Consider the following 12,401-nt stretch of genomic DNA (forward strand, 5'->3'; position numbering starts at 1 on the left):
GCCACACCCCGGTGCAGAGAGCAACGGATTGTTCTGGCTTCTAGTTTCATGATCATTGTCTTGCGTTTGAAAGAACATTTTTGGCTTTAAGAAGAACTCTGAACTTCAAAGATTATTCAGGTGCGTTCGCTAATATATATTTCTACAGTTAATTATTTCTACTATGAACTATTTGAAATTATATGCTTCACATTTTTACACTCTGGATTTGTGTGGACCTATTTCTTGGGGGGCTTCTCACTTAAACAGAACACCCACCATCCAGTCAGAGATGAAGAAGCTTCTTGGGTGAGAAGGGAAATGTCTTCAAAAGAAAAAAAAATAAAAAGTCCAGTTGCCTCCTGAAAAAGTTACTTTGGGGACAGTTTGGCCTGGAGAGAATTAAGGATCCAAAAAGAAATAAGCCACTTCCTCCAGATCCACTGGGTAGTCCATGATCAAGGTGGGAGTCTTCTCAAACAGCTCTCCTTTGTAACTCCGCCATTTGCCCGCTGGGATGTAAATATCCCGCTCCTGTTTTCCCATCTCCAAGACGGGAGCCACCATTAAGGAGTCTCCGATGAGAAACTGGGAATCGATTTTATGAGCAGACTCGTCCCCGGGAGAGATCCACCAGATAGGCCGTATGATGGGATCCCCCGTGTTGGTGATCTCCCCGGCCAGCTCCAGCAAGAGAGGCGCCACCAAGGACTCGTGAAGCTTGGTGAACTTCAGGGCGATTTCGACAACCTCCTTATCGTAGAGCCAAGGCGGGATGGAGAACTGCATTGATGGCATGAAGGCGGACAACTCCAACCAACGGATGTAGAGTTCCCGGTCCGGGATATCCACAGCCCCGCCGGTTTTATCTGGAATAAAATTCCCACCGATCATATCTGGTAGGATGAAATGATATCCCAGGAGGCCAATGCTTAAAACTGTGGGAATTATGGATTTTAGTCCGAGTTCGTATCCCCAAATTGAATCCCGGTCAATAATGCGGACGAAACACGGGACATGTTGGGTCTGGTAACCTACGCGAACTTCTGCAAGTTCATAAAAAGGGCTGGCCATTTCTGCATAGTACCTGGACCAGGTGCTGGGATCCAGAAGGGTCTGGAAGGTGGTGGACTCTTTGGGAAGGTAGCACACCTCCCCAGCATCAAACTTGAAGGAGGATATGCCATATTTTAAGCCGAGTTTCTTTAAGTGGACGTGAAACCAACCTCTGACCGAAGGGTTGGTGAAATCCAAAATGGCATCAACTCCATTCCACCACTTCACCATGGCAGGGGATAACTCATCTCGTTGCAGGACAAAAAATCGTTTCTCGGTTCCTTCCTTAAAGTTTGGCGATTTCTCGTGGACAAACGGGTGGATCCAAACCGTGACGTTAAACCCGTCCTCCTTAAGCTTTTCAAACATTTCTTCTGCACGAGGGAACTTGAAGGCATCGAAGTCAAAGTCGCCGTAATTCTGCATGTACATGTCGTCGATTTCAATATGGCTGGCTTTAAACCCGTGCTTCAGGATCATTTGGGCGAATTCCTGGACTTTCTCTTGGTCGATCTCTTTTTTGTAAAGGGTCCAGGTGGACCAGATTGGAAACCTGAACATTTGTTCTGAAGGAACTTTCGATGGTTTCCTGAAATAATTCTGCGACATGTATTTATGGGTGGAAGTCATATCCGGAGCTGTGCAGACATGGTAACGTAACTTTGGAAATGCTTGATTCTCTGCCAAATAAACATACGGAGAATCTTTGTACTTGGCTTGGAAAACAAGAGATGGTTCCGTGGCATTGAAGCCAAGGTGGAAAGGAACCGAGTCATCGATCTTGAGAGCTACTGCTTGGGAGGACAACCAATATCTCTCCAGGACACCTCCAAAATCGTTCCGAAAAGAATAGACATCGCTGGTCAAATAAGGCATGGGTTCTTGGTATCCTGGCAGCTGTATTGGCCAATGCTGGATACTCATCTCGTAACCTCCATACCAAGAAGCATTTCCCCAGAACATTTTGTGGTCCACCACCATGTCTTCTAGAAGCTCTTCCCAGGTGATGAAGTAACAGCTCACGGACATCTTTGGTTTAATTGCTCTGATCGTGAAACGAATCTTTGTTTTTTCTGTCCTGGAACAAGTCAACAGGTCTGTTTCCTGGACGCAAGACTGCAGGTCAAGGACACCAGATTGAAAGGTCAACCTGAAGATGACCTCTCCATCCCAGTTCTTGATGGTGAGTCCATCCTTTCGTAACTCCAACTTCTCGATCTTCATTCTGTCCGTCGTCTGGAAAAGTACGACATAGAAACACCCAAATGCTACTACCACGATTAGAAATAAACCCATTGTGAGGAAGTGACACACTACACAATGAAACGGTGAGGATGTTGGAGGCATCTGGTTGGGTTCCTCTTCCTTCTCCATCCGTTCTCCTTTCCCTCGACGATGGAGCGGCTGAGTTTTCATTTTGGCGGAACTGGAGGCTCAATCTGGACTTTGTGCTGGAGAGGAAAAAGAAAAATGAAATTTTGACTCTGGGTTTTACTGATCAGATGAAGTTTCTTGTTACAGGAGTGGCTAGTCCACATTAATTTAAAAGGTTGAGGCGATAGAAACATAGACACATAGAAGATTGACGGCAGAAAAAGACCTCATGGTCCATCTAGTCTGCCCTTATGCTATTATTATACTTATATTATTATTTTATTCTATAGGTCTGTGATGGCACATGGAGCTGTAGCAGAGGGCACGGGAGACTTTGCCATGTTTTAGCTCCAGTGTGCATGTGTGCGCTGGCCAGCTACTTTTTGGCCTTAGGAAAGGTCGTTTTGCCCTTTGGATGCTTCTGGAAAGTTTCCCTGAAGCCCCAGAGGCTAAAAAAATCCCCCAACAGACAAACCGGAAGTTTAGAAAAACTCACTTCTGGTTTGCCATTGTGCTGTTTTTTGTACTCTGGGGGGGGTTCAAGGAAGCTTCCTGAAGCCCCAGAGTGCGAAAAAACAGCACAATGGGCAAACTAGAAGTGCGTTTTCAAAAGTCTGAACATAAGAACCTAAGAAGAGCCCTGCTGAATCAGGCCAAAGCCCATTGAGTCCAGCATTCTGTGTCACACAGTGGCCCCCTAATTGTCCATGGGGATCTTGAGCAGAAAGAGAAGTCAACACCCTCCCTTTCCCTTGACCCCCCACAAATGGGACCCAAGGGAACCCTGCCTGCCTCAACCAACATAGAGGTGGCACTTGGACATCCATTTCAATAACCACTGATACACTTGGCATCCATGAATCTGTCTCATTCTGCCTTGAAGCTATCCAGGCTGACAGCTGTCACGACCGCTTCTGGAAGGGAATCCCATCAACCAAGGACCCTCTGGGTGAAGAAATAGTTCCCTTGATTTGTCTTCACCTTCTTACCTGTGAGCTTTAGGGAGGGGTCACTGGTCCTAGTATTGTGTGATAGAAACAAGAATTTTTCTCTATCCACCTTTTCCATCCCATGCATAATTTTATACACTTCAATCAAGTCACCTCTTCGACGCCGTCTTTCAAGGCTGAAGAGACCAAGGCATTGCAACCTGGTATCATAAGGGAGATGCTCCATTTCCTTTGTCTGGTTTGCCATTGTGCTGTTTTCTGCACTCCACAGCTTCAGGAAGCTTCCCTGAATCCTCCAGAGGGGAAAAAACATTACAACGGCAAACCGGAAGTGCGTTTTCCTGATCTTCCTGAGCATTTTTTTCATGTATCATGCTTCAGAAAGGCCTGTGCATATGCGCCTGTTCTGCCAGCGTGTGCCAACCACCCGTAATTACAGGGTAATTAGTCCAAGCAGACACACACACATGATTGAATGCAAAAGAAATGTTCTTTATCAACAGAAGAGAAAAAAAACCCTCCCTTTTAAATTTCAAAGGGATTTCTTGTTCAAACAATGCACAGTTTAAAAGCAAACCAGTTTCTTTTCTTTTTAAAAAAATATTTTATTGATTTTTTTAAATGTAAGACAAGACAAGATATACAACATTTAACACAAAAAGGAGCTACAATTGCTCCGCTCAGTATAGAAGTCTTCTTAATACAGAAGAAAAAAAATAATTCTAGTTTAGATCAATTCAGAAAAGTAAACTTATCAATGAAATATCTCTATATAATCTATACTGACATAAAAATCTTAACTTTTCAATACTTTTCAGCAATTATATAATTGTAATTAAAATAATTAATGTCAATTTGAAGAAATAAACTTATCTATCAAATAATACTATGTAATATATTCAATCTAGTAAATTGAACTATTCAATATTTTATTTTAATATCTTTAAGAATCTTTTTTTGTGTTCCACCAATTGTAAACTTTCTGCCAAGTTTTATAAAATTATGTTTCAGCTTGGTTATTTAACCGTCTCGTCATCAAATCTAATTCTGCACATTCCATAATCTTCCTAAAAACCTCTTCATCTTTTGGAATTTCCTTTTCTTTCCATTTTTGTGCAAATGCAATCCTTGCAGCTACTAAGATATGAATTATTAAATAATATGTTTCTTTTTTATACCTAATTTGCAAACCAGTTTCTAACCCAGTAACTGGGAAATTGAGTCCACTAATGTTCTCCCAACAGTGATAAACACTCACAAAGAAATATAATCCAGAGTCCAGGAATTCCACACGGAGTCTTGAAGACAAACAGAAAACAACAATCCACGGTCTTGACGAAACTACGATCAGATAATCCTCCACAATGGCCAAACTAGCACGTTGCTCTTTTATCAGCAGCTCTATTTACTGGAGTCCCACCCAAACACAGGTGGCCTCTCTTATCTCCTGTAATATTTCTTCAGTTGTTCTCTCCTATGCATCACTCTACGCATGCGTGGGTCAGTCATATATTCCTCCTCTGAATCCAAAGAAGATAAGGCTGATAAGGAAGATTGATCTCCTCCTGGGCTGTCAGCCAAGCCCCCCTCTTCCATGTCACCCCCACTTCCTTCGTCAGAGGTTACTTTGCTGGCAGACTCAGTCGGGAGCAAAACAGGCCTGTGGCATGTGGATGTTTCCCCCACCTCCACCTCCACATTCCTTGGGGCAGGAGCTGGGCCAGAGCTAACCACAACACCGCCAGGGGGGGCAGCGTGGGGGGTTTGCGCATGCGTGGGGGGAGGGAAGGGGTGTGGGCACATATACGTATGATAGCACATCCACAAACATGCCTTGGGGAAAACGCACCAACAAAGCTTTGCTATCACAGCTATAGGTAGTCCTTGGCTCACAACCATTCAAGCCACTCCTACCTGGTCACATGGCCGGCAAGCCACTCCTGCCCAGTCATGTGACAATTAAGCCACACCCACAGTATGGCAGTAAAAATTTTGGCTGCCCATTACTGTCCATATTGTTCTAATTACAATCCTATTTGTATTGATTGTGTGTAATATTCTAATTTTCTGGAATTTGGGGTTTTCATGAGCTGTACCCCATAATCATAGAAACATAGAAACATAGAAGACTGACGGCAGAAAAAGACCTCATGGTCCATCTAGTCTGCCCTTATACTATTTCCTGTATTTTATCTTACAATGGATATATGCTTATCCCAGGCATGTTTAAATTCAGTTACTGTGGATTTACCAACCACATCTGCTGGAAGTTTGTTCCAAGGATCTACTACTCTTTCAGTAAAATAATATATTTAAATGTTTCGATCATGTCCCCCCTTTTCCTTCTGTCCTCCAGACTATGCAGCTTGAGTTCATTAAGTCTTTCCTGATACGTTTTATGCTTACCAGGAAAGACTTAATGAACTCAATCTGAATAGTCTGGAGGACAGAAGGAAAAGGGGGGACATGTTCGAAACATTTAAATCATCACAATTATGACAAATCACAGCTTGAACTATCTTGCATAGCATGTTATGAATATCTCTCATATATTTAGTTTCACCTTTTAAGTTACATTACTGAAATAAATGAACCTTAGCACAATACAGTATTCTAATTGTTCGAGTTTCACCTGTATCTATATTGTACATAGTAAACCTTTTATTACCTACACTCGTTGGTTTGCATTTGATTCCTGAGGGGCCTGGGGCTAGAACATAACAGAAGTCCAGTTGCCTCCTGAAAAAGCCCCTTTGGGACAGTCATGATGGATTGAGTGAGGATGACTGAGGCTCTCTACAGAATTTTAGCTGTGCAATTTGCATGGTGCCCCATTTTGCAACCTATGGAATTTGCCCCATTTTACAACCTATCTTACCACAGTTGTAAAGTGGAGTAACTTGTTGGTTAAGTGAATCCGGCTACCCTGTTGACTTCACTTGATCCACCGTGACATGGCAACGGTTATAAATATGAGTCAGCGAACAATTTCTTTTCACAAAAAACCCCAGCGATCATTAGTCATGAACAATGGAAACATAGCAACATAGAAGATTGATGGCAGGAAAAGACCTCATGGTCCACCTGGTCTGCCCTTATACTATTTCTTGTATTTTATCTTAGGATGGATATGTATGTTTATCCCAAGCGTGTTTAAATTAAGTGACTGTGGATTTACCAACCACGTCTGCTGGAAGTTTGTTCCAAGCATCTACTACTTTCGGTTAAATAATATTTTATCACGTTGCTTCTGATCTTTCCCCCAACTAACCTCAGATTGTGTCCCCTTGTTCTTGGGTTCACTTTCCTATTAAAAACATTTCCCTCCTGAACCTTATTTAACCCTTTAACATATTTAAATGTTTCGATCATGTCCCCCCTTTCCCTTCTGTCCTCCAGACTATACAGATTGAGTCCATGAAGTCTTTCCTGATAGGTTTTATGCTTAAGACCTTCCACCATTTTTTGTAGAACATGAAGCAATGGGTGGAAACTAAGCAAGGAGAGGAGCAACTTAGAACTAAGGAGAAATTTCCTGACAGCGAGAACAATTACAGTGATTCCTCGATTTTCGCGATCTCGATCTTCGCGAAACGCTACACCATGGTTTTTCAAAAAATAATAAATTAAAAATACGTCCGCATTTTTTTTTGCTATACCGCTGTTTTTCCCACCTGATGATGTCACTCTCTTCCTTCCTTTCTCATCTTTCTTTCTCTCTCTCTTTCTCTATCTTGCTTCTTTCTCACACTCACTTCCTCCCTCTCTCATCTCTTTCTTTCCTTCTCTCTCTTTCTCTATCTCTCCCCCTCTTGCTCTCGAGCGGCGGGCGGGCGGGTGAGCAGCGGGCGGGCAGCAGCGAGGAGCCGAAGATCGGGGTTTCCCTTTTGCGTAGGCGGCGGGGAAGACCCAGGGAAGGTTTCTTCGGCCGCCCAGCAGCTGATCTGCTTGGCAGCGCTGCTGCAGGAGGACCCATGTCCGAAAGCCGGTGAGAGGGGTGGATCAGGCGGGTGGGCGAGCGGCGGGCGGTAGCGGCGAGGGCGCCGGACGCGCTGGGGGGGGGGCAGCCGACATTCAAAGCAATCTTTGTCGGCTTCCGCACTTTCATCGCTCCCCGGCTCCACCATCTGCGCATGCGCGGCCATGGAAAAAAGGGCACGCATGCGCAGATGGTGTTTTTACTTCCGCACCACTATACTGCGGAAAATTGATTATCGCGAGATGTCTTGGAACGTAACCCTCGCGATAATCGAGGGATCACTGTAATCAGCGGAACAGCTTGCTTCCAGAAGTTGTGAATGTTCCAACACTGGAAGTTTTTAAGAAGATGTTGGATAACAACTTGTCTGGAGCAGGGTAGGGTTTCCTGCCTAAGCAGGGGGTTGGACTAGAAGACCTCCAAGGTCCCTTCCAACTCTGTTATTCTATTCTGCTAAGTAGCCTCATGCGGAACCTCTTGGCTCCAACTTCTACTTGCGAGAATACAAACAACCGCACCAGAATACAGATGTTGTTTACCTTGGGTGACCTAATTTAGGAATCCTGCTTCTTGGAAGAGGGGTTTTCTTCTGCAAATTTTCAGCCCTCCCTTCTCGGGCCAAAGCCAGCGTGCTCTTGACCACTGCTGTGTCCAGCTCAGCTGATCAAGGATGCTTACGCAATCCCGTTGCCCAGCAAGTGATGTGCCAGGATAGCCGAGCCATTGAAATAACTGAGGGGGGGGGAGAGAGAGAGAGAGAGAGGAAGGGCAAGGAAAACACTTTAGAGACAGAATCCTGGCAGCAGGTTGTAGAGAGCAGAAATAGCTTCAAATATTCAATTGCCTGCAAAGCCCTTGGTGAGGTTGCAGAGGTCTCTGCCGGTGAAATCTGGCACTGTTTGCCAAGAAGAATCAGGATTTTACAGAACCTGAGACAAGTGGTACAACTACTGTATTTTTGGAGTATAAGACACATTTTTCCCTCTTTAAAATAGGCTAAAAATTCATGGGCATCTTACCTAACGATCTTCCCAGCTCTTATCTTGCAGGCTCTTTCATTGTTACTGTTTTCCAAGCTCTATGTCTTTGCAGAATTTTTTTGTTGTGTGCCCGTGTGTTGTTGTGGTTGAAGCTGAAGTAGTCGTTGACCAAGGAAGGACGTTTTAGCAGATGATTTTATGGGCTATGCATAGGTTGTGTTTAAGATAGGTAATCTTACAAGTCTAAGAGCCAACAACTTGAAATTAATAGATAAACTGATGTTAAAATGAAATATTATAGCTGATAAAATAACAATAGATCAAAGATAAAACCAATTAACGGTAAAATAAATTTATATATAAATGGTTAAAAGATTAAAACACAGTTTACTGATTGAACGTTAGACAGTAAAGGAATATATATAAGTATTTAGGACATTTATAGCAAGTCACTAATAAATAATGATAATATATACACAAAAGTGCGCGCATAGAAACATAGAAACATAGAAGACTGACGGGAGAAAAAGACCTCAGGGTTGACTCAGCCTTCCATCCTTTCAAGGTGGGTAAAGTGAGGACCCAGATTGTGGGGGCAATATGCTGGCTTTGTTAAAAAGTGCTATTGCTAACATGTTGTAAGCCGCCCTGAGTCTAAGGAGAAGGGCGGCATAAAAATTGAATAAATTAAATAAATAAATAAATAAATAAATCTAATCTGCCCTTATACTATTTCCTGTATTTTATCTTACAATGGATCTATGTTTATCCCAGGCATGTTTAAATTCAGTTACTGTGGATTTACCAACCACGTCTGCTGGAAGTTTTTGTTCCAAGGATCTACTACTCTTTCAGTGAAATAAGAGTAGTAGATCCTTGGAACAAACTTCCAGCAGACGTGGTTGGTAAATCCACAGTAACTGAATCCACATACTTACACAAAAACACAGAGACACAGGAAATTTGGCATCTGTTTTCCCTCCCTGCCTCCCATAGCATCGATCTCTTCCTTCTTGCTCTTATTATTCCATGAAAAAAATAATTTTGTTTTTTTAAAAGATGCATTTTGCTTTTTAACATTTTTTTTTGTTTCTTAAAATGCTGCCAGTTTGGAGGAATGAAAGGAAAGTCACTTGAGTTTCTCTTTTGCAGGACAGTTTGTTCTTTTACAAACTCTATCTCCCCCCTCCCCTTAATTTTTGTGATTATGTAATATGTTATAAAGGAGATCGTTAGAGATGTAGTTGGAACAATATACTAAAATATTTGGAATAATGGTCGAAACAATGTAATATTTAATAAAATAGACATAACATAGAAACATAGAAACATAGAAGTCTGACGGCAGAAAAAGACCTCCTGGTCCATCTAGTCTGCCCTTACACTATTTCCTGTATTTTATCTTAGGATGGATATATGTTTATCCCAGGCATGTTTAAATTCAGTTACTGTGGATTTACCAACCACATTTGCTGGAAGTTTGTTCCAAGGATCTACTACTCTTTCAGTAAAATAATATTTTCTCACGTTGCTTTTGATCTTTCCCCCAATTAACTTCAGATTGTGTCCTCTTGTTCTTGTGTTCACTTTCCTATTAAATACACTTTCCTCCTGAACCTTATTTAACCCTTTAACCTATTTAAATGTTTTGATCATGTCCCCCCTTTTCCTTCTGTCCTCCAGACTATACAGATTGAGTTCATGAAGTCTTTCCTGATACGTTTTATGCTTAAGACCTTCCGCCATTCTTGTAGCCCGTCTTTGGACCCGTTCAATTTTGTCAATATCTTTTTGTAGGTGAGGTCTCCAGAACTGAACACAGTATTCCAAATGTGGTCTCACCAGCGCTCTATATAAGGGGATCACAATCTCCCTCTTCCTGCTTGTTATACCTCTAGCTATGCAGCCAAGCATCCTACTTGCTTTTCCTACCGCCCGACCACACTGCTCACCCATTTTGAGACTGTCAGAAATCACTACCCCTAAATCCTTCTCTTCTGAAGTTTTTGCTAACACAGAACTGCCAATGCAATACTCAGATTGAGGATTCCTTTTCCCCAAGTCCATTATTTTACATTTGGAGACATTAAACTGCAGTTTCCATTGCTTTGACCATTTATCTAGTAAAGCTAAATCGTTTACCATATTACAGATGCCTCCAGGAATATCAACCCTATTGCACACTTTAGAGTCATCGGCAAATAGGCAAACCTTCCCTACCAAACCTTCCCCTATGTCACTCACAAACATATTAAAAAGAATAGGACCCAGAACAGACCCTTGTGGCACACCGCTTGTAACCTGTCTCTGCTCAGAATACTCGCCATTAACAATAACTCTCTGATATCTATGCTTCAGCCAGCTTGAAATCCACTGAACTATCCAGGGATTAAGTCCAATCTTCACTAATTTATCTATCAGCTCTTTATGTAAAATATTATAAAATATTATGTATAATATTTTATAAAATAGTAAAATCATGGAGATTGATATGAGAAGTATAATGGTGGTTTAGGAAAACTATACAAATGAGCATTGTTCTTTATAGGGCATTTGTTTATAGTTTATTAGATTTGTATGCCGCCCCTCTCCGAAGACTCGGGGCGATATGGTTATGATAAATCTGGGCAAGGAAAAAGAAACGAATGACAAATAAATATTAATAAAAGGTGAACAAGTAAATTTGGCTTAATATTAAAAGGCACGAGAAAGAGAAATATCATGATAAATTAAGCTACCAGCGGTTAATTTAGGGGGGAAATGATTTGAAATTAATTATTGGACATCCCCGAAGACAAAATTAGATTTATATATATTTTTTCTTTTTTACGAGCACAATAATCTTGTGAGAATACACCTGAAATGAATTGTTTCATATACCCTGCTCAAAAAAATAAAGGGAACACTTCAAAAACAGAATATAACTTCAAGTAAATTAAATTTCTGTGAAATCAAACTGTCCACTTAGGAAGCAACATTGATTGACAATCCATTTCACATGGTGTTGTGCAAATGGAATAGTTGTGCAAATGAAATATTCAATGAGAATATTTCATTCATTCAGATCTAGGATGTGTTATTTGAGCGTTCCTTTTATTTTTTTGAGCAGTATATTAACAATATACAAGTGATTGATTAAAAAATGTAAAAGTACAGCCTGTGTTCACAATAATGGAACATGTATAGTGATGAATGCATAGGGGGTTTGTTGATTGAATGGATATGTGTGTATTTTAATTGGTTCCTTAGTTTTAGATGTAACTTCTCATTTTAATTGATTGGATTTTGATGTATATTTCCTGTTTATATGTTATATTATAAAAAAAAATATTTATATGTTATATTATTTAAAAAAAACTTCAGAAGAGAATGATTTAAGGGTAGTGATTTCTGACAGTCTCAAAATGGGTGAAGTCAGGCGGTAGGGAAAGCAAGTAGGATGCTTGGCTGCATAGCTAGAGGTATAACAAGCAGGAAGAGGGAGATTGTGATCCCGTTGTAGAGAGCGCTGGTGAGACCACATTTTGAATACTCTGTTCAGATCTGGAGACCTCACCTACAAAAAGATATTGATAAAATTGAACGGGTCAAAAGACGGGCTACAAGAATGGTGGAAGGTCCTAAGCATAAAACGTATCATGAAAGACTTCATGAACTCCATCTGTATAGTCTGGAGGACAGAAGGAAAAGGGGGGACATGATCGAAACATTTAAATATGTTAAAGGGTTAAATAAGGTGCAGGAGGGAAGTGTTTTTAATAGGAAAATAAACACAAGAACAAGGGGACACAATCTGAGGTTAGTTGGGGGAAAGATCAAAGGCAACATGAGAAAATATTATTTGACTGAAAGAGTAGTAGATCCTTGGAACAAACTTCCAGCAGACGTGGTTGGTAAATCCACAGGAACTGAATTGAAACATGCCTGGGATAAACATAGATCCATCCTAAGATAAAATACAGGAAATAGTATAAGGGCAGACTAGATGGACCATGAGGTCTTTTTCTGCCGTCAATATTCTATGTTTCCATGTTGTAATATAAATCCAAATAATAAATAAATGAAATGGATTAATGTATGGAT

The 12,401-nt window shown here is 41.2% G+C and overlaps 2 protein-coding genes across 2 annotated transcripts in view; one reads left to right on the forward strand and one right to left on the reverse strand.

The window, feature by feature from the left end:
* Positions 1-12,401, forward strand: part of LOC139162818 (uncharacterized) — a 65,365-nt gene that overhangs the window by 38,493 nt on the left and 14,471 nt on the right. The gene's annotated exons all lie outside the window — the stretch shown is intronic.
* Positions 127-2,451, reverse strand: LOC139159068 (myogenesis-regulating glycosidase-like). Its single transcript, XM_070736435.1, has one exon. The coding sequence runs from the start codon at positions 2,449-2,451 to the stop codon at positions 382-384; it is 2,070 nt and encodes a 689-aa protein (XP_070592536.1). The 3' UTR covers positions 127-381.

Source organism: Erythrolamprus reginae, chromosome 2 (assembly GCF_031021105.1).
Source record: "Erythrolamprus reginae isolate rEryReg1 chromosome 2, rEryReg1.hap1, whole genome shotgun sequence".
NCBI classification, from domain to species: Eukaryota; Metazoa; Chordata; class Lepidosauria; order Squamata; family Dipsadidae; genus Erythrolamprus; species Erythrolamprus reginae.